General features: G+C 40.7%; 1 protein-coding gene across 1 annotated transcript; it reads right to left on the reverse strand.

The window, feature by feature from the left end:
- Positions 1–133: 133 nt before the first annotated feature.
- On the reverse strand, positions 134–26,803 carry SEC23IP (SEC23 interacting protein). The gene is made up of 19 exons (XM_081863648.1): positions 26,574–26,803; positions 22,476–22,990; positions 21,401–21,602; positions 20,152–20,345; positions 18,940–19,029; positions 18,534–18,654; positions 17,655–17,744; positions 15,428–15,569; positions 14,290–14,498; positions 13,900–14,018; positions 13,349–13,510; positions 12,433–12,528; positions 10,848–11,063; positions 10,324–10,479; positions 9,707–9,809; positions 8,132–8,317; positions 6,605–6,764; positions 4,330–4,438; positions 134–2,421 (listed from the first exon to the last, which is right to left on the reverse strand). The coding sequence occupies exons 1-18, from the start codon at positions 26,776–26,778 to the stop codon at positions 4,357–4,359; spliced, it is 3,048 nt and encodes a 1,015-aa protein (XP_081719774.1). The 5' UTR covers positions 26,779–26,803; the 3' UTR covers positions 134–2,421; positions 4,330–4,356.
- Between the last annotated feature and the right edge of the window lie 56 nt (positions 26,804–26,859).

Raw genomic sequence — 26,859 nt, forward strand, 5'->3', positions numbered from 1 at the left:
GTGGAAGAGGAAGGTTCCCCCAAATTGCTATTGTGGGACTGGGGCTATCATTGCTATTATTATTTATTGCGTACCCTTTACGCTGAGGTCACAGGGTTGGTTAGATACTTAAAAAACACAAATTTAAACACAGTTTAAAACAACTTATGTTTTATTCCATATTGTTTGCATGGAAATCCAGCATTATGTCTCCTTTGTACAAAGTTCTATCCTTATCCCATCACAAGAACTTGGCATTTTAGTGCTCATATCACTGGAACCTCAAATATTTGTAGAATGTGACAGAATTCAGCTGTTGAATAGAGCCAACAGGAATAAAAGGTAGCAGTTTGCGCAGAGGACAGGTGTAATGTTCCAATCAACAAATGTCAAGTTTAATAGGCAATATTCAGACTGTTTTAGATAACCACATCAACACCCAGATAAATACCTTAAACAGGGGGGAAAATATTTATCCATCAATTCAAATGACACATAGAATGTTTGCTAAAAAAAAAAAAATAGAATTTCTTAATGAATTTAAAATTTTCAAGTTGAAACACAATGTATGTTCTATGCCACCAACGCAGAAGCAATTTCCTGCCAGAGCACTAAACAATATTGAGCAAGTGAAAAGCAAAGGAAATTACTAAGTTTTTTCCCCTTAAAATTAAAAGTTTCAATAAACACCTTTTTAATTTTCATATTTGCTAACATTACATTTATTTGGTCTACCTTTACACATTTCTCTTCAGTACACGCCACACACTCAATACTGTTGTTGATTATTGAAAACCTTTGCAGTTCTTTGGTATTTTATCGAGGAGGACTCAAAACACATTCTGAATACCAAATGTACAGTTCTGAAACCTGTTCAGAGACAACTTTAATCCAGGATTTATTAAAGGGCTTTCCCACTTGTTATGCTCTCTGACAAGCTGTTGCTTCATCCCGCATTCCTCTGACAGAAATTTGTTCTGGTTTAACAAATGACTGAAGGGAAATTTCATTGTGATGAATGGAGCACCGAATATTTAGAAAGAGAGGAAAAAGCAAGACAGAAAACATCCTGTTGCTTTCTGAGATAAAGTGAGGATTACCAGGGGTGGGGAGCAGGCAAGCATAGAAGCTTGCTGGTATCACAGTATCTTTTAGTATTAGCCACAATATTATATTTATAAAGAGATATAAAATAGCTACAGGTTAATATACTGCAATGAAAAGTTCTCTCAACCTAAGAATATGAAGGTTTTAAACTGCATAGACTTTACAGCAGGCAGAAGCTGATCCAACTACAGCACCACCTGGTCTGTTACCTCCCTCTTCAAGACACAATGCTGCAACAAAGCAAATATCAAAAATAATGTGGACATTGCCACAAAAAAAAAAAACCAAACCACTTTTTTTTCCAAAAAGGCTACTCATCCATGACAAGCCACTATGTAGAAGACCAGCAAATAGAAGCTATCACAGTTTTATTTTTAATGAAAAAATTTAAAGTATACAGAGGGGGAATCAGAAGCAGCAGCAAAAAAGTGATAGAAACTTCTCTAACCTTCTCATACTCCACTAAGCAACACGGGGACTGTTCTTGGCATACCAAAACTCCCTCTAAATCTAATAATCAAAACACACCTCTTCTGCTGCAGGGCCATAAATGTATTTGATTTCTGCAAATCCAGTCTCCCAAGTTGTATGGAGACTTCCACATCCCAGGCTGGTCACTACTGTCAAACTAAAATTTTATTTGGCTTATCCTTTTCTACTCTCCCTCTTCAAAAAAAAAAAAAAAAAAACATACAGAAAGATCAAGCAGTTTGTAGCTGCTCTCTATGATACAGAGTTGAAGTTCATGTCGCAAGCATTTGAAAACACTCTCCCTCAGAGGCTCAGAAGATATTTCATTATAAAATCTTAGTGGTAGGCTTACCAGGTGCAAGGAATTGCTTTATTTCAACAAATACAAATGGATGGATGTAAATTTGTATTAAAGTAGTTTGAACTTCACAGTTCTTGCAGAAGTGGGACAAATGGTCTTTTTATTAAACAAAAAGGTTGTTATTGCTGTTTACCAATAATATTTTTTTTATAAAAACAAACAAACCACAGCCCTTATAGAAAATACAAGTCTGATAAATCAGATTATAAAGATTAATTTGCATGCCACACATTTCTTGAAGGGTCATTTATGTTTGACAACTCTTCCACAAATGATTCAAGGCTGGTTTAAAAAAAAGAAAAAAGGTATGTGTACTCTGAACAGTAGGCTTCATTTTCTTTTCCTCCACCCCAGTTAATAAAAAAAGAAAGAAAACAAAAGTAAAAAATGATGGTATGGAATCTGAGGGCTGTAGATTGAAACCACTTCTGTCATCTGTGACGAGGGAATTGGTGTTGCCTCTTCAAAAGGTTGTTGGCAGGCCAGCAGAAAGATTAGAAAGGCTGGAAGGAAGAGTAAAAAGAAAAGAAGTTGTAAACTATGGCAAACTTGGTTAGTTTCACAGCTTATGTAAAGGGCTACGACTATCAAGTTAACATGAACATGTATTGAGGCAAGAGAGAAGGCTGTATGGGCAAATGGGGAGAGGCTCAGGCTGCCCTGTGCTTCAAATGGTCAACTGCACTACTTGTAGAATGTAGGGCCCATAGGGAACCTTTGAGAATCCTGTACAGACACTGTGCGCATCTGGTGAACTGGGTATGTTGCAACCTGATGCAGTATAGCAATAAGGAAAAAAAACACTGTCAAAATGCACTCTTATTGAACAGCCAGTAAATAAACTTTTAAAGAAGAGTGTGCTGTCCTTTTTGAAGCAGCCCAATAATTGTAGACAGCTGGAAAGCCTCTCTCTCCGCCCCCCCCCAACCTGATGGCATTTATATTTTTACCTATGAGCACTCTCACAAGGAGATAGCACAGGATCTGCCAACCCCTCCAAAAAGGTATTATTTGTGTACAATGGATGAGTTTACATTTAAGTTATGCATAAGATCAGAGACATTTATCTGCATATTTTAGATGTAGCTTCACTTAGCAAGCAAAGCATGAATATGTCATGAAGCAGCATGGTATGAGCCAAACTGAGTATATTTCACTGAGTCCTGGGAATAATTTCTAGAGCTATGTTTTATTTGTTTACCAGAGCTGCAACAAGTGCAGTTAAAAGAAAATATTAAGATATTAAACAAATGATGCTTAATATTTGATACCCTGGTTCCATAGTGTGTTTAGGGAACCTAACAGAGCCACCCAATTACAAAGTATAAAACAAACACCAAGCACAGTTCAAATCATTTAAATCTACACACAAATGCACACAAACTGAGACATTTCCCTTGCTAAACAATACTACTATGTCAACTGAACATAACAGATGAGTTAAATGAGCTGAAATACTTGATAACCCATTGAATAATAATTAAAATTAAGTTCAGCGTTTCAGAATTTAATTCTGCAAGGGTATGTATACATTTAGGATTTATTTTCTGTTGTGTTTCCCTGCCTCCCTCTCTAACCTGAAGCTGTGAAGAACTAATTTCGAAAGAGAGACGATATCTAGCTCCTTGCTAGCACAGATGCTGGCACAAATAACAGAAGTTAATCTCATTCCTAGCTAGTATGAACTTGCAAGTCACTAAAATATGAGCACCACAAAATTACTTTTGCCCACTGCAATACAGTGACTTCCATCTTTTAAACAGATCCCTTTGATTTACTTATGCTCTCATAGTTGCTGGGGGGGGGGGGTCACACTGTCATATTTTTAACAATGCAATGCTAAACAGATACCAGAGCTGTCATAAGCTTGAAATTCCTTTGACAAGGGCTTTAGGTGTTGCTTCAGTGCAGCTTATGCATCCAGTCATAAAAAGATGCAGAAGTACTGATTTCAATATTGCAAAGCAGCACAGGAAACTGGAAGCTTGAAGCATTCCCACTTTTTTTTTTCACCACTCTCTCAAATATCCAAAGCACATTGTAGATTTGCAGGGTAAGTAGTAGTCTAACTGCTTCATAGTCCAAGCCACAATCATGGAGAAAGGAAGAAAATGACTTCTAGTATCCTGCCTACTGAAGTCACCTGGAAGGCTGGGATAAGGGAAATGGCCTTATGCAACTGGATGGGACAAAAAAGTCTACTCCAGGTGCACTTTTCATTGCAAATGCTACACATAAGGAGACCACCTAAGATATTGTCACCTGCGCACAAGGGAACAAAGACTCTAAGTTTCAGCCTTTTAACATTCTCACATCAATAGGAGCTCTCATCACTTCCCTATTCTACAAAAGGAGAGTTGTACTCTCAAGTAGGGACAACCTGTGCTGCGTTTATATTGAGGATTACTTACAAATTCTGAATGATGGGTATCCATACATCAATGTTGCGGCTGTTCAGGACAAACATTCATAGTTCTATATATTTCTTTCAGGAGAAGCAAAGCGGTGTCTTCTGATTCCCTGCAAATAAAAATACTTGCTGATTGCCAAATAATTGCCTGCTTGAAACCTTTTTGCTATTCAGCATTTTTTTTTCCAAGTGCAGCAGACACAAATACCTAAATATGTAATCTTGCTGACTGAAAGTTTGCCACTGTGATGCTTTCATTTGTTCCTTTTATTGCTTCTCAACACCATTCCTCCCATACCTCACAAGCAATCTGTTGCTGGCAGCCTGGTTTCCTCAACAACCTGCATGTTACTTTACATTCCATGACATCATCCATCAGTGCCTAACACTGTACTGTCACAAGTGCAATAAAAATATAGATTCCTTTAGCACACTCATTGAGCTCTGTGGGTGAAGCAGGTCTTTTCCACCCTCAGATGAGCATAGCCTAAATAGCATTGATTTAAATCGATCTACCTGTTCTACACAACCCAGATTACTGTACTGAGCAGTTGTATTACAAAATTCAAGATTTATATCATTTTTGGAAGTTGTTAAGAACATCTCCAAAGAGAGTTAACAGCAATCTTTCAAGCAGTGCATTTAATGCTAGATTATCTCTCCACAGAAGTCTCACTAATTTATTGCTTTTACAGTTATTTATAAAACTGTATAGGCACTGTGCTCAGAAGAAAAAAAACTAGAGAGCTGATGCCTAATAAGACACCCTACAAAAAGGGGGGGAGAAGGTTGGGATGGGCAGGAAAAGTAAAGGTCTGCTACATTAATCCTTGCATATGTTCAACCATATGCTGCAAATCGCAGGGAACAAGAGTAAATATTGCACAAATACAAAAGGGTTATATTTGTCTACTACCTGGATAACAAGTGGAGCTCTATATGTAAGTAATCATTTGCCCCCTTCCTACCAAACTACTTTTAAGAAGCCTACTAATTTTATAATTTATTGATCAATAGATTTTTTTTTAATTAAAAGAAGCCCAAGAGTGCCACCTTATGGAGAATAATATACAGCTATGTTTTTGGCATACACCAAACAAAACAGATTCCAGCATTAGTCCCACAGCAAACCCGCACAGATACAGAACAAGCAGGATAATACGTTTTATTGCACCAGCTAGTCAATTAAAATTCCGGAGCAAACTTTAAAATACTGTTTGGATGGTTATTTTAAATGACTAACTGCTCAATAGGAAGTATCCTCATGCACTGTTTCTCAAGAAACATAAACCCATACTTAAAAACACTCCCATCACTATCTTTATATTTTGGACACACGCACACCATTAAAAACAATTTGTTTGTCTCCAGAAAAGCACCCTTTACTGGTACACATCAGGCATATTTCTCATGCACACAAGACTTTCAGTTAAATATTAGCACAATCACAGTAGTAGTAGTAGTAGTAATAACAAGTCCTTGTCCTTATTTTCTCCACCAAACCCCACTGCTTTAGGCAGCTCTGATCCTGTGGTGTGCCTGCAAAGGGCAGCATTCCACTGGAAAGTGCAAATTATGTGCTTTGTCTGGACTGCAGTATGTGGCATTTCACATTAACCTTTTGTGACTGCAAACACTGCACTGGTACAAGCAGAGGGAACTCTTGTAGGTTTACCAACAAGACCACATTGGTACAAAGACCGGTCTATCCACTTTCTGCCCTATGCCACAGACCAGGAAACTCTGTTGTACATAAATTTATTCTAGCCCTGAGAAACTCAAGCCAGACTAAAAACATTATAGTGAAAAACTCTTTTACCTGGTGCAAAAACTGATCTTATGAACAAAATAAGATGCAACCAATGTGTGGGTACTCACACACAGCAAACTGCGTTGTATATTTGCTGTAATGTTCTGATCCTCAGTGTGGCAGGTGCAACAGTCAGAACAAAAATACAAGTAGCTGTCCTCCCAACACCAGCATCACTGTTGCTTATCTAGATAGGCCTGAGGCAGGGTGGGGGCAAGATCAGGGACGTGTGGTTGCACCAGCAAGAGTGACCCTGTCAATCTGGCATGTTCAGCGGTGCAACCACATGGCCCCGACCTCACCCCCACCCTGCCCAGGTAAGCAGCAATGCCAGTGATGGCTTCTCGCCACCCACTCCTGCACTGCTCCTGCATATAAGTCCCCAAAAGGCTAGCAAAGAAACAGCTAAAATAAATGCAGGAAAGAACGTGAAGCTGTGCGTCATATTAGAATAAAATATTATTACCAGTAGCACAAGTGACTCTGTAGAGCAAACAAATACTCGTTGAAACTTTCTATGGGTTTTTCTTGCAGCACATAATCAATACGTCGTCCTCCATTTAGCAAACCAACTTTTACAGCCAAGTCTTCATCTTTTGAAAGATCTGGGCTTTCAACGATCTTTTCTGTGGCAGCAGAAGGAAACAGAGCATGAAAAGTACATGGTAAATTGAATCTTTGATGAATTCCTGGTTCTGCCTTTCTGCAGTCCCTATTACACTTTATCCATTTTAAGCTTGTTGGAATATTGTCTGGGTTGTTACAGCTGTGGGTTCCTCCTATTATCTACACAATGTGGGAAGGGCTGTAGCTCAGTAGAGCATCTGCCTTAGAAGCAGGTCGGGTTCAACCCCCTGGTATCTCCAGGTAGAGCTGGCAGTCTCCTGACTGAGTCCCTGGAGAACTGCATCTAGTCAGTGTAGATCAGGGTTTCCCACACTTGGGTCTCCAGCTGTTTTTGGACTACAATTCCCATCATCCCTGACCACTGGTCTTTCTCAGCAAGATGGCCCAATGGTATGTCACTACAAGGCAGCTCCTATGCGTTCCTAATAGTAAAAGACAGAAGCATAAGTTACGGGAGGTCAAACTTTCAGAGTATTTAATAACAGAACAACAGCCTAATATTTGTGTGGTGTTTCATCATATTAGCTCAAATAAAGTAGAACAGTCAGAATATCCTGCCATAAAAGCCAAAGCAAAAAGCTTCCCAAATACAAATTAAATTCTGTGGCTTGTTTCAGTTACCAAAAGGGATTCTGTAGTTGTGTTTTTCAAACTGCAGGCCTTCATACTATTTACAAACTACACTTAAAAACTGAGGAGAGGTTCAAAAACACTTTGCGGCAAGGAACAGTAGGGGCTGTTAATCAAAGAAAAAAGGCAAAACTCCCATCAGGTTTCCGGGACCCATCAAGGCCTTCAGTACTTGTCAATATGAATACATTAATTCCATCTGATTACTCTAGCACAAATTTTGATGTTACCAAAAAGCTTTTGCGGCTTTGACAAAAGCAAGGAAAACAGTGGTAAGCCATATTAATCACAGACAGAATGAAGCTGGCAAACTGCTGGTCACTCAGAAGAGTATCATCTAGGGGCAGTATTACAAGGGCAATTCATTTCAAGAGATATACCCCACTTTCATGTAGTCTGTACATGAAGCTTGTACAGCTAGCAAGGGGGTGCTTTCAATTTGGCCAACAAAAGTTCAAAAGACACAAAGTGAAAAATGTTATTGACAAAACTCTCATTCAGACAAAGTGGTCAAAGTAAAAATAAATTTAAAGATTATATGTTGGGGGAGTTACCCAGAGGCTACAGGGTTAGATATTCAGAATGATGGGTAAGAATCTAAATCAAGCCTAAAGGCATCGAGCTTAACTTCCTAATACAAAGGTATTTATTACAAAGGTAATAAAACTGGGGCATGTCCCAGTCACTTAACATTTACAGTAATTACTGAAAATATAATAGCCGTGCAATAACTAACCGTCTGTCTCATCTTTTTCTTCTTCCTGTTTTATCTGATGAGCTACCTTCTCCAGTTCTGCTTGGAGCTGAATGGAAGATGTATGAGCACGTGCAAAGTCATTCAGGGTTTGCCAAGCACTTTTCAACGAGCTGATGAAACCCTGTTTCAGGTCTGATCCCATTCGAGAAAGAGAGTCCTTCAATTCTGAAACGAGAACCATTCTCCAATAATTAGAAACGCCACAGAAATGATGAATTGTAAGACAAGCATTATTCCACAGGCAACAACTTATTTAGAGCGCATTTAGGAGGAAAAACTGAATATAGCTTCTATGAAATGAGCTATTCTGCCACCTTCAGGACAGATTTGGGCTGTAGAGGTGCTGAAGTTCTAACAGGAACTTGAAACAACTAGTACTTTGGCAGCCGATACCCAAAAAATGAAATGCATTAAAAATGCAAGGACAATATCCTCAAGCATCCCATGTTAACATAATTCAGCTATAGTAGTTGATACTATTTTACAGCTGAAACTTTTCCATGTGTATAAATTAAAGAGGAATATATCACTACAGTGGTGCCCCGCAAGATGAATGCCTCGCAAGACGAAAAGCTCGCTAGACGAAAGGGTTTTCTGTTTTTTGAGGTGCTTCGCAAGATGAATTTCCCTATGGGCTTGCTTCGCAAGACGAAAACGTCTTGCAAGTTTGCTTCCTTTTTCGTAAAACTGTTAATACCCGGGGAATCCGCGTTCCGCAAGACGAAAAAATCGCAAGACGAAGCGACTCGTGGAACGAATTATTTTCGTCTTGCGAGGCACCACTGTACAAACAACAGGGATTATACAGCTGCCACCACATGCACAGCATTGCAAAAGCATTCATAAAGAGACGTATTAGAATATGACCACCATGTCTCCTTACCCACTATATTAAGAGATGTAAAGACCCCAAAATATTTTTGTTCCGTAAGGCCCAATGTATAGGGAAATGGTAAACTGACAGGGGAAATTGTGAATTCTGCTCTTTCAGAATGGTCAGTGAAATTATGCAAAATTTTATTTCTGAGAATGAACCTTCTTCTGTTTGTCTATTATAATCTACAACATTGGTGGAAAACCTCCAGCCCATGGATCTAATTAGCCAGTGGGGCCATTTGGGGCAAACCATGCCCACCTGACATCAGTCACCTGACATCATATGACAACAGGTGTGGAGATCTGTTATCTGATCCAAGCATCTCAAAGGTTGGAGCTGATGCCTCTGCTGGTTCCTGTGCTGTCTCTGCCATCACCTTTTACTGTCAAAAAGCAAGCAGGTGCTTCTCTTCAGTCTTAGTGGTCACACAGAAGTATGACTAGAGATAAGAAAAATGCTGCCAGCTCTCTGACCGTAAAAGGCAGCATTTTCACTACCCTCAATATTCTTCTTTTGCAGACACAGCATGAACACTGAATCACCTGACATCAGGTGATGGACAAGTGAGTGGTCCTGCCCACCTTCTCAAAATGACCTGTGAAGTAGTGAGCCAGTTCTGGATCCAGCCTTCTGACAAGATCCCTATATTAGAAAATATATGAATATACTTTATTTACCAAGATGAAGCCTTTTTCTGCCTTTGTGATGTGGAACAAGAACTGGTTTTACGTCCAAGTCAGGAATAATCATAGGTTCTAGCCTATAAGCCACTGGATCGAGCTGGAAACAAGAACGAAAGCAGTGATCAATCTAAACATCAATCTTGTGGGAGCCTCACAGGGCCTTCCAGAGGCCTCACATGACCTCCCCCAAAGCCAGTTAAGGAAGGGGACGTAAAAAGCTCTTTCCACAGGAGACCTATTTCTAAAACGAATACTTAAATAAAATTTAATAATGCAATAAAAAAGTGTGACCATAATCCAGTGCAGAGATGCAACAAACTTAAAGCTGCAGTCCTATACCTACTTGCCCGTAAGCCCCACTGAGCAGATATGTATATGTATTGCGCTGCTATTCCACTGATTTGCAGGCCCACTGTATGTTATGGGGCTTAAGTAATTATCTTAACTAAATATACATTGGTACAGAAGTACCTGAAGGTGTGCTAAAAATCAGTTTCAGCCTAACAAATTGTTTTCCTGAGCTTTTAAAAAGATCCAATTAAGTGCTAAATGGATAGTCAGTCTATAGTCCTTTCGCTGAAAGTGATTGAAAACCTGTGCTTCTCACTAACCGGATGATAGATGTTGAAAAATCCCTTGCAAGTGGGGAGCCTGTAGTTTTCATCGATTTTTTCCACTCCTCTTACAGTGAGAAATACACCAATTGGCGAACCCAGAGCAAAGAAATTGTCTGGCTCAAAGTCAAGTGCACTATATACCACAGACACCTAGAAGACAAAGAATTAAAAAAGAGATGATTAATACTTCCTTCATATGTCAGTCAGCCCACTTGAAAGCCACAGGTGTATCCCACAGGACAGATACAAAGGTCTCATCTGATACTAACAAGACAAGCCTAGCAGAAACAGTGTTTCTGAGGAATGGATGGTATACAAACTGTATGCACTTGTATACTTCCACAACTGAAGTGAATCATGTTCCACAACTGAAGTGAATCATCCATTCTCTGGGCCAGGATCCCACCGCTTCCATAACATATGACCCCATCATCATAGCACCAGTTCTGTGAATGGGGTATGTGTCAAAAAAAGACAGTTCCATCAGTGAGGACTATTTTAACTTGCATAAAACTTACCTGACCAGTGCCCACTTCAAAATATTCATAATCTATGTTGGCAGAGGAAACTGAAGCTCCAACTGGAAGTCTTTTCTTGGATGGATCCTGGAGCATACCAGATTCTGAAGGTGAAGCAAAACTGACCACTTTCTTTGCTGCCTGTGCAGCTTCTTCCTGGGTCCGCAACATGGCTTCAACTGCTGCCTTTTTCTCCAACGCTGCTTTTCTCTGTTCCTATTGATGTAAAGATTTCAAAAGCTTTGGAGGAGCTTTGGAGGAGGGGGGAAGAAACCACCCCCCTGCTAAGTTCTATTTAGTTTAATTATTGTATTGTATTATTGTATTCAACCAAGTCTTAACTCACTCAAATCACCTTTTAATATTCATTCATTTTAAAATATTTACATTCCGCCTTTAGTGCCCGAGGCAGCATACAAGGCAAAGTAAGAAATAAACCTCAAGAAGTCTATATAACATTACAAGTCAATTAGGTCCATATCAGTCAAATCCCACTAAAAGCTTGGCACAGTGTTCAAATGGTGCTTAACAGGAAGCAAAAACAAATAGCCATGCGGAGGGAGTATCACAGTCTGGGTGCTGCAACACAGGAAGCCCTGCCTTCATAGCCACATAGGAGCAGAACGTTCTTCAGATCCTCTGGCACTCTGAGAATACAGCACTTGATGGTTCACAATGAACACTTTGGACTGCATTCAGAAACAAACTAGCAGCCTAGTAAGATCTTTAAGCGCTGAAATAATATGATCCATTTGTACTAGATTCTGCTTTTTTAAAAATCAGCTAATCTATGGCTCAAGCCACCCTACACAATTTAGGAAAAGCAAGTCATGAGGCTAGATCTCATGCCCTGTATCCATGGCTCTCTTGACTCAACACATCTGAACATTTCACATTAAAGAACTACCGTATTGGCCCAAATATAAGCCACACCCAAATACAAGCCTCACCTTTAAAATTCATGGGGGGGGGAGAAAAAAAGACAATACCTGAATATAAGCCACTTCCTTAAAATTCTGCAGGCACTCACACCCGTTCAATTTTACCTTATGTCTGTTTCAGCAGCGATATCGTAAAAGCCAATTTTTGTAAGGCGGAGAATCTAAGCAGCACTTTTCACGGTCGAAATTTGGAAAAAAAGTATGGCTTATATTTGGGCCAATACGGTATGATACATGGTAGTTATTCAGCTGGATGTGACCAGTACTAAAATTCATAGTAGTCAGTTTTAAATAAGTATGTGTACTTCTCAATGAAAGTATTTAATCAGGTATTGATTGTGGAGTATTTTGGAGATGCTACAACATCAAGCTTACATTGTATTCTTTTCTAATAGTTTTGTAAAATAAAACTTTGCAACTCTTGTTACTCTTTCCTTTCAACTACTATTTCCTTTTGCATTGTGTACATATTATGTACATATTAAGCTTTCTGGGAAGCACGACGTGCCTGTCTGTATTATTCTACTTTGACCAACTCTTTCTTATCCAACTCTCACCATGCCTATTTTGCAATTCTTTGAGCAGCTCTATTACACTGAAATGTTACTGCCATAGTTCTGGCTTGCAAAGCAATCCTTCCCTACCTGTTTGGCCGCTCTGTCTTTTACAAAGTTTGCTATCTTCTTTCGCGGCCCAAGAGGTATTCCCATTTCCTTCAGATCATCAATCGTACACATCAGCTGTTTTGTAAATATATATAAATATATCAAGGTTTACTTATTCACTTTTTAAGAACACAGTTTATATTTGCATATTTTAGTAAAAGAGAGATCTCCAACAAACAAAATTCTGGAACCACAAATTCTAACTATTTCAGGCAAAGTAATTAGTGCAATACATGTCCAAATATGCTCATTTAACTAAGCCTAAATATATGTAACTTAAATAATAGCATATAGTTCATTCATTTAGATATGCCTCCATTTCCCTCCCTTGATCTTAATTCCAGACTAATTCTAATCTCACATTCTCCTATAGTTACAAACTATAGAAATGATCCCTGAAAGTGCCATACACATGGAAGTTATTATATAAAAATAAAAATCGCTACAGACCTATAGTTTAGACTGGATGCTGGTAATTTTTCTAAGGTACAGGTTTATGTTGCAAACCCCTCCACTCTTTCTTGCAATGCATGTATAGGTATGGGTGTGTGACCCCGTCTTCTGACACAATGTATTTTTATTTTTACATATCTGGGGTGGGTGTGTTATGCTAAAACCATTATATCAAGATGGGGAACCTTTCTTCTGTCAAGGGCTGCATTCCCTCGGGGATAATTTATTGGTTGCCACATGCTAGTGGTGACCAGGGAGAGCTAAAAGTAGGGTGCTCTCCCCTTTTTCTGCCACTACATCCTTACTACCCGCATGAAATTAGGGAAAGGACCACATGAAATAAGGTTAAGGTTGCCCACCCCTAGATTACACATTTCCATCTTTTGTAAAATTAGTCGGCAGTCCATTTTAACTTGCTACCTCCCCGTGCTCATGTAAATACCAGAGATTCTGTGTCAATCTTCTCCTTTTCAAATGTGCTGATGTACTCAGACAAGCTAAGCATTTCCAGGGTTCTTTGCAAGGTTGGAATATCGTCCTCCACATCATGCTCATCATTGGAAAGAGAATGTACAGAACCAGCAGAATTAGACTCTACTGTCATCTTGAAAGAAAGAAAAATATTTGTGATAAAAAAACCAATGCCTAACAGTATGTGGAAGTCAAACGTATATCCAGGGAAATGTAACTAAGCAATAGCCTTATTCAGGTTATTATTGCAGTGAATAAGAGGCCTGCCTGTTATGCATCACTCTTGACAGCTTCCCTGGGCAGAGTAACTTCTGCAGCAGATACCCTACCCAAAAACCCCGATCTTCCAGGGATCTTTATTTTGCAGGCAGCTGCCGCATGCAAAAGGCAGCCCATAAAGTATGTAGACAGAGCAAATTGACTAGGCTGTATATTTCCAGTGTTTTGAAGATGGTTTAAACAGTTAAAAGAGCCACTACAGCCACACAAGTTTTAAGGACAATTGCTTTTTAGCACAAATACCTGCTGATCATATTCAGCCGCATCCTTCCCAATACCATTGGCAGCGACAGAAGCCACAGAATTAACCGTGGAAGTCCAATCTTTCTGGTTGGACAGGATATCAAATAATATTAAGGAACCTGGAGAAGCAAAACAAGATGTTTCAGGATAGCATTAATCTTGTCCAAACTTAAATAGAAAGACGTATGCTGACCTCTTGATCTGTTCTCTCAAACATATTTAGAGTTTCAGATGACCTAGAGGTGTTTCGTGCATGCAAACCAGATTACAGCAATGGTGTGCCCAAGCAGTCACAAAACCAAACATTGAACAACATCTCTCAAGAACTGTGGAATTTTTAAAAATAGCTTTTTGTTGAAAAAGCTTATCATTTTTAAGTTGTAGCATTACCCAAACTATGACCAGCAACAGAGATTCCTCCTTTAAATTCAGGGTTTCTGCTCTTGAAAAGTGCATAGAGACGGTTCATTTCCAGTCCTACTTTATCCACAATTGTTTGACAGTAGGTGGGGCTACTGTAAAACAGTATGTCAAGCAGAGTCTCGTTGGTGAAATGACGAAGACGTCCAATGGTCGGCAAAGTTATTTTTTTAATATTCCTGGGAACACAAAATCAATAGATTAATAGCCAAGTCATTTTCATTACATGACTAAAGAGCTTAGCTAAAAACAGGATGATCCCATTAGCTATTAGTTACAGTCAAGGTCCTCTAACCTCCAGAGCAGATTTGGGGTGCAGTGCTTCCCTCCCTGTTCCACTAACATAAGCCTTACAGTCAGCTGAGCAACACTGCTGGATACAGGCCCTACCATTTCTATAGAGTCTGCACTATATAGTACTGTACTTTTCACTCTACTAGATGCCTTCGTGTATAAGATCCCCCCCTATTTGGGGGGACTCAATTTTAATGAGGGGAGATGGCCCAAAGTTGTTGAGCCCCTTCCCCCACGCAGCTGCAGGCAGGAAACACTCCCTAGATCATTTCCTGCGCGCAGGTAGGGAGTGTTTCCTTCATGCAGCAGCATCGAAGGAAGCTGCGCTCCAGCCAGCCAGCCGGTTGGCCAGAGAGCACCGCCCCTCATGACGCTGCCATTGGATGTAACATTAAACTGCGACTAATCAATAACAGAACCAAACAGAACAGATCTTATTGTAGCTCCACCAAAAAAGAGTGCAAGTCCAAGGCTGCCTTTGGCTTGTTTCCATTATGATAAGCCACATAACTCTTAACACAATTACGTTATGATCACTTTTAATAGCATTCGCTAAACCAGATTCAATGAACTCTTTTATTTTAATGAGACAAGTTATAGTGAGGGTTATAGGACTATTCAGCTTGTGGCAATTCATTCTCAACCTGCAATACACATTTGAGCAGTTTTCAGTTAAAACATTCTATCACATTATTGTCTCAGCAGCTCATCTCTGGGACAGTGATCAATGATCAAACAACAAGCTAGCCCTGCTGAAACAGATTAGAAGTTTGGAGAATAACTGTGTTTTGGTACTTCAGTATTTTAGACCTACCTATCCACTCCGGTTGCATCTCCATGCAGAGTACTATGCCAGTGAACTGGCAGGAACTCGACCCTGCTCACTTTAAGCTCTTCTACTGACTTTCTAAAATGCGACTGCAACAATTTCAGAGACACTGTCCGAAAATCATCAACTTTAAAAATGGAAGAAAAGAAGAGGTTAATGGTAACTGCACAAATTGATACCCATTACGTGTGTTCAAATATATTTTCCAACAGTTCTTTACACTTTTGAAGTCTTGCTAATCTAATCAAAACTTTCCATTTCATAAACTGTATAAATAAGTGTAAATTTGTAAAACAATCACTACAGTACAAAACAAAAACTAAGTCATTAATTAGACAGAGCTAAAGTTTCACATTGTTTCAGTCTGATTTTGCTTTTAAAATCTCATACGACTTTGAAGTGATACCCATTTAAACATTAGAAAGCCACACTGGGAAAAGGCTGCAGAAGCAATTCTTGTATTCTTTCCTTCTGACTGAAGGGGTTGTCATGCCTTCTATTTACAAAATAATTACATCAACAAAACTAAATAATGCTGTTTTCCCCTCACTGACCACTGGCTAATCTACCTATACAGTAAACATTTCCTTCCCTTCAGAAAGAAAACAACAGTACATCTTTTCATTTCCCCTTCCATCCAAATATATTTTTAATTCAGTTTTAAAAGGATATTTTGATGCAGCATCCATTGGAGTGATTGAAAGCTGTTTCCACATGATGTCAGGGACTGGCAAGCCACTGATGCAATGCGGGCAGGGGGCTGGAGTCTGACTCAGGAGGGGGGGGGCAGTGTTTTGTGGGGGGCCTGTACTGGCCAGGAGGCAAGAATCTGAGGCAGAGGAAGCTTCAGAGCTGGGGGGCAGAGAACAGGATGAGTCAGAAGAGGAGGAAGAGGCAAGAGAAGAGCTGGGTGCTTCTCTGCCCTCCCCTGCACCACTGTCTCCCAGAACCTTGAGGAAACTGAGAAAGTTTCCACGCAGGCACAGTCCTAAGCTAAGTGCACATAGCCTATCAAAGGGAGGTACATAAACTGGTGGAGGGTTGCTGCAATTTGGCAGGGGAATAACTGCCTAACCATTAGACTGATGTATATAGATATTCAGAGCTGTAGAAGTGACTGGAAGTGTTACCTTTGACATAAATACTTCACTACCTGCCATGTGCATTCTGCAGCTGGGAAGCACCCTGGACACATGATATCTAATAAGTGGTGTGCCATAAAAGTCTATGGACCCATGATTTCATGCTCCTATGGCAAAGGTGGGGAATCTTTATCAGGATAACAGACACATTCCCTTCTAGACATCCCCCCTTCTAGGGGGCCACATGCCAATGGTGGGCAAGGTGAGGGGAAAAAATGAATGGGGTGAATGGCACAAGGTGTGTAGGAAAGTGAATGCAACACTTGCCTTTGAACAATAGGCTACATTCCTGCCACATAAAAGTTTCTACACACACATCTCCTATCAGGGTTAATGGTGTTTCTCAAGTACAGAAACTATTTCCAGTTTATCAAAGTAAACAGAAGTTTTTTTCTAGCATATTCTTTGTATGTGCAGAAGCTGAAGCTGGAACATTCTGTACGGAATTCTAGCTGGTCGGCACTTTTCATTTCTGCGAAGAAGCAAGCTGGATATTGTTTTGACTACATCTCACTTCAAGGTCACTGGGAACAAACATCAGCTACCCAGCGAGCAGTTTCATTTTACTTTCGATTCTCTCTCTCTCTGCCTGGATTATTTGTTTCTCACTCTCAGTGTATTCTTGTATAGTGTTGGATTTTATATGAACTGCTTTTTTTGCTCAAGATGCACTCTGTTTTTTATTGGAGTGCACGCTACAGCAAGAGGTCTGCGACTCTGCTAATTAACCACTGAGCCAGGAAATGGGGGACTCTAATCCTAACATCTCCATACCCATATCCAAGCAAGCAATAGGTATTATCAGTTCAAGGACACACTGCAGAATGGTGTGGAACACAGCTGCTGAGGAGCAGGTTGGGGAGGTGGCAGAACAGGGTTGGGTACCCCTAGGGCCAGACAGAGAAACCTGGAGGCATGTATTCAACCCCCATGGTTTATGTTCCCCACTTCTGCATTAATCAACAATAACATAACTTATCAATAATATATAAATGCTGACAAGAGTAAATTAGGACACAATAAGATATCAGCAAGAGAAACTCCTGCACACACACGGTCTAAACACACACCACATTCAACGATGCTTCTGAATCGCAGGTCACAGACAGGGCCAATGCCATGGACCATGAATACTAGATGATCGATTTGAGACACCTCACCTATAAAAGTGAAAAGAAATAGCAACAGTTTTCATTAAATAGCAATGGGAATCTCTAGCCTTCTTTTTGTTTCTGGAATATTACGCCCATCATTTCTGACCACGCCAAATGGGTTTGATGGGACTTGGACTTAAGCAACATCTGAAGAGCCTGAGGCTTCCTAACCATGTATTAGATGCTCTGGGGAAAGGTTGCTTCTCCAATCCAGTCTGAGGCCTTGCCACAAGAAACCAACCAGCATGGCCAATTGGCTTCCAGAGCAGGACCTGAACTACAGCACAACTTGCCAGCGAACTACACTGTTAACTGCATAGAGGCGGAAGATCCCCATGTTCCCTCCTTACCCCCACACAACAGACACAGGCTAGTAGCAGGGACCCACAGCTAAATTTTAAAAAGGAACAAGCTTAGGAAAGTGACAGATTTTAATATAAATATTTATTGCCTTCAGATCATATCTCTAAAGGTGCATTTGTCTATTTCCATATTTTTGTTGATGTTGTTCACCGCTTGGAGGACCATTTGGGATGAGGAAGCAATTTAAAACTTGTAATATTAATAAAGTAAGGAATAGATGGGAGGGTTCTCCTCCCCCAAATAAACCTGAATTTATCTCCATGGAACTACCTCATTAGGCCCCTTGCTGGCAAAGTCAACCAAATCAGAAAAGTCCAACAAACTCTGCTACACTTAGGGCATGGAAAAAGTATGGTCCGCATTCTACCCCATTATTTATTAAAAGGGGGGGGGATAAGCTAATATGAGAGCCCTCTGTCCTAAACCACTCACCAACTGGAATTTCCTCATGATCCTCATCAATTCCACGTTTTACCACTCTTGGCCTAGTCTGCCCATCTTGTATGGTACCCCATTCATCTGGTATTGAAGAAGGCTGGAACTGAACTATAACCTGAAAAAAATCAGTGGACAACACACTACATTTAAACACTTGGAGTTGCAACCAGAGGTGCATTCAAGGAAAAGGGTGGGTGGAGAATGACTCTTCTGCATCTCTAGCCCTCAAGGGTCAGGAGATCCTGCAGAGTGGGATCAGTTGTGGCACTGAGGAAGAGACTGTGAGATATTGGAAGTGGAGGCAGGCACCTTCCGTGAACAGAAGCTCAAGTTACGCTGAGTTTTACATACTGCTCTAACCACACATGCAATGCTATTGTGCAATAAAAATTCTTATTACCTTAGGATTATGCATAACAATAGTTTCTCCACCTGGAAATTCCAGTCGCCGATGCCACTGATTTGTGGTAACAGCTTTCTTATACTCTGCCTGGGGGGAAAACAGTTTTGCAAAATCATAAAGAAACTAAGCATCAAGATGTCGTGTCAAAGGACAGTGCCATAAACAGCTTATACCACATTCATTTATTGACAATCCTGTAGTATCAAAACTCCAATATTTTTAGTTTAGCTTGCACAACAGAACTTCCCCATTCTCTGATCCCCTCTGTAGTCCCTCATGTCCTTGAAACCTCCTCTGGAGGATCCCTCCAGCTTGCTACCAGTACAGATTGGGGGGGCATGTGGTGGGGGCACAGAGGGGAGGGGGGGAGAGGGAAGTCATAACACATGAGCAGAAATCTATTCAAACAATGCTGAATATCACTGTGTACATTACTGTTTCCATGTACTTATTCAGTGTTTTTCCAGCCTGCTTGCTAACCCAAATTCCCAAGTTGGCCTGCATTTTAAAATACAGAGTAGGAGCAAAAGGAATATGTATGTTTTCCCGCAGGCCTTAGATATTCTGCTACTCTGAGGCTGAATCTCAGAGTAGGTTGAACATCAACAGAAAGTTCAATTTACCCCATTTAAAGACAAATAGCGGTAGTGCAGAACATCCTAACCTCCTTTATGTTTATTAGAAATATCAGTGAATAACCAGGACTATGTGGATGAAGCACACTTCACTGATCTTACAACAGTATTTGAGATGCAAAACAATAATAATAATGTTGGTCATTGTACAACACCACCAGCAGTAACAATAGCAATAATACAGACCGGGATTTCTTCCACATTTTATCAACACTCCACAGTGAGTATTTTTTATCTTCCTATAAAATCTGAGCCCTTTCAAATTTCAAATTTCAGTAAGCCATCACACACATTTATTATTCAGTCAATTGAAGAAGAAGAAGAGGAGGAGTTTGGATTTGATATCCCTCTTTTCACTCCCTTTAAGGAGTCTCAAAGTGGCTAACATTCTCCTTTCCCTTCCTCCCCCACAACAAACACTCTGTGAGGTGAGTGGGGCTGAGAGACTTCAAAGAAGCGTGAATGACCCAAGGTCACCCAGCAGCTGCATGTGGAGGAGCGGAGACGCGGACCCGGTTCCCCAGATTACGAGACTACCGCTCTTAACCACTACACCACACTGGTGTACACTCACCTCTAGCTTTTCGCTGAAATCCTCAGTGTAAGGAATAAACCTGCTGTCTTGATCTCCCTTATAAAACCAAGTACATCTTCTCACTTCAGATGGCTCTTCTTCCCAGTATACAGCTTTCCTCACTCGGTCATAGAGATAAACATCATAACGTCCTCCGTCAGTACTAAGGACAACATTCTCTGGATCAGGTTGCACTAGAAGCATTAAAAAATGTTTTATTAGCTTGGAATCCTTCAACTGATAAGCTAACACATATTTAGAAACAAGAAGGAAATATTCACTTTTCCTTCTCTTCAAATTTTATATTAGAACAATGAAACAGAGAGGTCAAACCAAATGTGTTACTGGGAAACTTGACACTTTTGAAATATTTCTAGACTTGTCACTGCATGTCTCTTTCCCCAGTTGTTCCACTATGTTCACTGGTGTGGATCCGAATGTAGGCAGTATACGACATACACAAGCATTCTCATAGGCAATAATTCTGTGATATGATTCTCATCTTCAAATATCTGAAGGGCTGCCGCCTGGAAGATGGAGCAAGCTTGTTTTCTGCTACTCCCAGAGGGAAGACCCAAACCAATGGATTGCAATTACAAGAAATGAGATTCTGATTCAACATTAGGAATGACTTTATGACAGTTAAGAGCTGTATGACAATGGAATGGACTCCATCAGGAGGTGGGGGACTCTCCTTCACTGGAGGTTTTTAAAAAGGGGATTGGATGGCAATCTGTCAGGGATTATTTAGTTGAGATTCTTGCATCCCAGGGGTTTCGACTAGATTACCCTAGTTGGGGTATCTTCCATTTCTACAATTCTGTGAACTGGCTACCAGCAAACTATGCCTTTCTAATTGCTCACATAGAAGCTGCCAAGATGAATGAAACAAAGAGCTGCCTATGAAAACAAAATCAGCACATGGGATTTATACACAAAAGTCAATCTGAATGTGGAACTGAACATATATCACGTTCCCATTTAAGAAACACCTGCATAAGGATATGTAAATATATGCAAATGTATACAGAAGTCTTCTTCAGCCTGGTGCCTTCCAGATGTTTTGGACTGAACACTGGTAATGCTGTCTGCAGCTGATTGGAGTTGCAGACCAAAACGTCTGGAGGGTACTAGATTGGGACGGGTTAGTATTTCTGCCTTCTCATTGTAAATCATCAGCAATTTGTTAGTCCTCTTTATTTTCAAAGCCAAAAAGCCATCACATAAATGAAAAGCACAGAGGCCTTACCAGAGTTATAAACTTCCTCAAGTGTTGTAGAATCTAGGACACTGAATGGCATCCATAGCTCCTTGTTTTCCACCTCCTTGCAATAAAACCAATGGGGCTGAACTGGCTCATATTGGTTATGTAGTAAGGTGGGAGGTGCTTTCACCAAAGGGCCTGATGACATGGGAGCCACAGGCGGCATTGGTGACTGAGGCGAAGAAAACTGAAAATGAAACCAGTTTAAATGTATACAATTCTTAATTTTAAAAGGTTATTATAAACACAAAATCCACTGCCCTCCAGATTACATTGATCATGTACATTATTATCATACATTTATTAAATTCTAGAATTGGTCAGATCCAACAAAATGATCCTGAGATTCTTCATTCCATACATTTGATTACTATGTCATTAAATACAAGCTTGATTCAGAGTGAGGTGCCTTCTCCAAAGCCCTCTATCAGCATCCAATTCAGTGTAGGTTATCAAGTTTAATGTAAAACCTAATTTGTGTCTGTATGTGTACGCATGTTTAGGTCAAATATTTGGGTCAAATATTTTCTAATGTCTATCATTTGATTTGCTTAAATATCATCAATACTCTCTTCCCTGATGGCTGATGCCAGTTCACAATTATTCTGGTACTATAGTGGTGCTGTTTTATAGATACATTACTTTATTTCTACTTTTTCAATGAAAAGCAGTCTAGAAGTGATTTTATTAACAAAAATTAAGAATATTCCATCTAATCAAGAACAATCTAATTTTCCTATTTTATCTTTGCCCTGTGATCTGGCAGTGTTCTGTAAAGTTTCAGGGAATGTCTAGACTCTAGAGGGTTCCAAAAGGAAGCTTTTGTAGCATAACTCTCATTGTTCATCATACTAAATTAATGCTTTAAAATACTGCCATTTCTTGTTTTGCCTATCAACTGATCAATATTTTCCAATTCTCTTTCCCTCCCCCTGAATTTAGTAATTACTACTTTGAACCAATGGAGGTGCTGGAAGATGCAGGGCAGGGCAAGCTAGGTCACGAGAGGACCCTTAAAAGTTTTATACCAATTCCAAAAGCTAAAAATCACTTTCCATACCGGTGGCAGTGTCCCTGGAGTCGCATACATGTGCATAGGTGGTACAGAGGCTGGAGGCTGAACGTTCTGGGTGGGTGTCTGTGTCTGTTGAAGTTGCGGTGGAGTGATGTAAGGATTAGCTCTACTGCTTAAAGTAGTATGGCGATATGGGTTGTAGCCTTGCTGCGATATGGCATGAGGAGGAGTTGAGAAGCCAGCTGGTGGAGGACCAGTGTATGAACCAATTCCTGAAGCAGGTGGCGCATTAAAAGGCTGTGATTTGGAAAGAGGAGCTGAGAAAGCATTTGGCCCATCTTGTGATCCAGGCAGAAGTGGGAGAGAAGCTGAAGTCTTAGAGAAAACAGATGTTCCAGCTTGGGGTGGGGATGCTGCGCCTAAGGATGGCTGCCCAATGCTTCCAAAGGGATCACTGCTGCTAGGAACTTGGGAGAAATAACTGAAAGTTGGCGGGGGGTTAGGATTTGCAGAAGTCTGCCCCAGAAAGCTGTCTTCTTCACCAACATCAGTCGTATCATCTACAACAAAGGATACAAGGATTATTGAAAGAAAGGGAAGCTTATGTGGAGAAACTATTGGTAGTACTGCCCATTTTAAACATTTTCCCCCAAATAGGAAAATTTATCCAGTTCCATTCCTTTCTTGTTCACTGCAGCACATTATCTTGGAGAACTGAGACTTTTCCTTGTATGAAGGTTTTCTGGTTTCAGTTCCAAAAGCAGAGTTTTGAATCACCTATTAAATTGACAAAATCTCTTGGCCAACTAACTCACTAGTGCTTTTAATGTGTTAGGCTTATGCATACATCATTACTTAAAAGAACCTTCTGAGACACACTTTCAAATGGTTTGCATACCACACTAAGAGATGTATTCTCAGTGGTGACATTCCAGCCCCTGGACTCTTTCCATTCTGATATTCACAAATCATGAGTCTTAACATTTTTTGGAAGCACTGTGAAAACACTTTATTTAGATACATGTTTACTGAATAGGAATATATACATTTTTTAAAAATAACACATTCTGAGTGCATTGTGCTTTTAACATTTCTCACAGGTGTTTGTTAACAGTGTGGTGTGATTCATAGAGCCTGCCAATTTGGGATACATGCAGGAATACACACTGTCAATGTGCATCCCTATTGCCTGTACCTGCAGATGAATTTTAATTGCCCAGACATTTACCGTATTTTTTGCTCTATAAGACTCACTTTTTCCCTCCTAAAAAGTAAGGGGAAATGTGTGTGCGTCTTATGGAGTGAATGCAGGCTGCGCAGCTATCCCAAAAGCCAGAACAGCAAGAGGGATCGCTGCTTTCGCTGCGCAGCGATCCCTCTTGTTGTTCTGGCTTCTGAGATACAGATTTTTTTTTTTCTTGTTTTCCTCCTCCAAAAACTAGGTGCGTCTTATGGTCTGGTGCGTCTTATAGGGCAAAAAATACGGTAACTCAGTTCTTTAGAACTGTGCTTTCATCCTTCCCCCTGGATAAATTGTATTCTTTTCTTTTGTAAATTACTTCAAATAGTAACAAATAATGAGAGTCTTCAAAGCAGGTTGTCAAACATTGCAGTGTTGTTATTTTATTTCCGCTCTTTAATATGTCTTGCTATTCTGTCTTTTACACTACTGTCACATTTAGACATGAACACATTTAGAGCAAATACGATTTTTTGAACTACTTCCTCTTACATAAACCTAGAATTTTCAAATGACATTGCTAGCATAAAATACAGATTATTCCCAAACATAATTAGCTATAACATAACCTTCTTTTGCAATCTCTCGCACTACCCAAAAAGGAATCCAAGCTTCCAAAGGCCTCTGAAATGAAAAATATCAATGTCTATACAGTGGTACCTTGGTTTACGAACTTAACCCGTTCCGGAAGTCTGTTCTTAAACCAAAGCGTTCTTAAACCAAGGCATGCTTTCCCATAGGGGCGAGGGACTCAATTTACACTCAACAGGAAGCAAAACATGTTCTTATTCCAAGGCAAAGTTCACAAACCAAAACACCTACTTCTGGGTTTGCAGCGTTCTTAATCCGAGTTGTTCATAAACTAAGTTGTTCTTAAACCAAGGAACCACTGTAGCAATGTCTAAGATGAAGCATTTTGCTTTTCCTAAGAGGTTTGGGGGGAAATCACAATCCACAATTTTACCCTGTTAGAAGAACAGAAAATGTAGGACTTCTGTCTAATTCGCACCAGCAAATGTTTTATCATCAAAGGTAGTCACATCATCTTCAATAAGCACAAGATGAAAAGAACAAGACATGCAAATAAACAAACCCTACTCTAAAAAGCTCTTAAGCACAAATAAAAAGTAGTGAGGACTGGCTGTGTAGCATGAGCTGCTGGATTTTAGAACGCTGCCAAAATGGAAGGCAGCCACAGCATAAAATCTACCTGTAATCCAGTGGAACAGGCAAAATGAAAGTGGATGCCAGGGCTCCCACACTGACAAGATAATCAAGACTCCAGCCTGAGGGATTAACAAAGCACAGAGCTTGTTATTGTTTTCACAACTGCAACTCTCTGGAGGAGTTGGAAAACACCCAGTGACAAACTTTCCCCAAAATTCAGCATAAGTAATTATTTTCTCTTTAATGCTCTTTTAGCATGAGCTTGATCAGCAGGTGTAAACAGGCAAGTTTGCCTGTTACCATGTGTGCTCAGTATCTGCATTTATCATGCATAGTTATTAGCAAAAAAAGTAGTCCTAAAACTAAATATTACAGGACAGCACAGAATATACTCAGCAGCCAAGCACCAAGTAACAGTGGCCACAATCAGTGTTAAGAGTGTTATCATCTAACCCGCCTGTTAGTACAGCAGAGTCATTAAGGATGTAGCTAGCCTGATTCAAGATCTACCTAGTATTCTCTCAAAAAATGTTGCCCCTAGGAAATGCCTCACCACTATAAGATAGGGATAGGATCCAGCCAACAGACTGGATCCTTTCCCCACTCCCATTCCCCAAGGGCCAAGGTTGACAAGTGACCAGGACTTATCCTTGCAGAAGCCACGTTAGTTCTGCTTCAGCACGGCTTTTTCTTCTATATACTTAGTTATTTCATCTTTAGCAATACTAGTTTGCGATGCTATAGCCTATAATTTCCAGGATCCCCCTTGGGTCCTTTTTAAAAAAAAACAAACCTGATGTTACATTAACAGCTTCCCAGGCATCAGATTTGGAGGCTAATCTCCATACATCCATGTGCTAGTCTCCCATGCTTCTCAGTGTTACAGCCCCTCCATAATCTACTCCCTTCCCCAAAGCCCCATCATCAACAAGTTCTCCCAGCCACGAATCACCACCACAACATGCCTGTGCCTTCCAATCCTTTGTTTTAAGAAAAAGTATATACAAATGTCCAACTCAATCTGGAAACAATACTTATTAACTGGGAATGCCCTTCCCCCACCTCACCCCCAAATTCGTTGTCATCACCCAGCGGGAAGCAGAGTGGCTCCTTAAAAGACCTACCGGTTCATTGTTATGTAAACTTTTATGAGCTGCAGTCATCGGATGCTCGAATCTGGCAACTTATAGGCAGGTGCAGGGGGACGCATACCCCTAAACATTTTGTGAATCTTTGTACTTTTGTACATTTGCTGTATGGTGATTTTCTTGAGTCAGAATGAGAATACCCCTAAACTTTTTTTAAAAAATTAAAAAAGAAGAAGCACTGCTTATAGGAAAGGTGAGAACAGGACCAGAGCCTGTGTGACATCTCTACGGAAAGGCTGAGAGGCGACCATTCACATCAAGAGCAACTGGTAGGAGGCTCTTGGCCGGTCATGCTTCCGGCTCATAGACGCCACTAGCGGGTCCGACGTCTGGCACGAATTAAGCCACGACACCTTCTCGATCACGGGCTTCCTTTCGGAGGCACGCAAGCCACTTCCCTCCCAAGTCCCTCCGAAGGCAGCACTTTCACACAAACAAGCTTCCCGTGCCTATCTGCCCAGCTTGCGAGTCCCCCGCGAGAGGAGCGGGGAGATGGGCGACACCGCCTGCAAACAAACGGGCGCGTCTTTTCACCTGCCCACGGGTGCCTGGTGTGTGGGACCTACGAAGATGTCCAAGCCGAGTTACCTGCGGGCAGGAGACCAGGCCCCGAGGCGGCGGCGGCGGCAGCAGCAGCGGCCACTGGAGGAGGCGGAGGGGCGGGGGCTTGGCTGACGGGGATGAAGGGAACCGTGAAATTGAACTCGGTGGCCGAGGAAGAGAAAAGCAAGTTCGTGCCGCCGCCCGCCGAGGAGGGGCCGCCAGCCGCCACGGAGGCTTTCGGGGTAGCCATGGCTGTGGCGCTTCCACGTCTCCGGGCTGCCTCTCGGGTTCCTCTGGCGGCCGGGCCGGCCCCTTCCGCCCGCCTCTAAGA

Source organism: Podarcis erhardii, assembly GCF_964252035.2.
Source record: "Podarcis erhardii genome assembly, chromosome: 5".
Taxonomy (NCBI): Eukaryota; Metazoa; Chordata; class Lepidosauria; order Squamata; family Lacertidae; genus Podarcis; species Podarcis erhardii.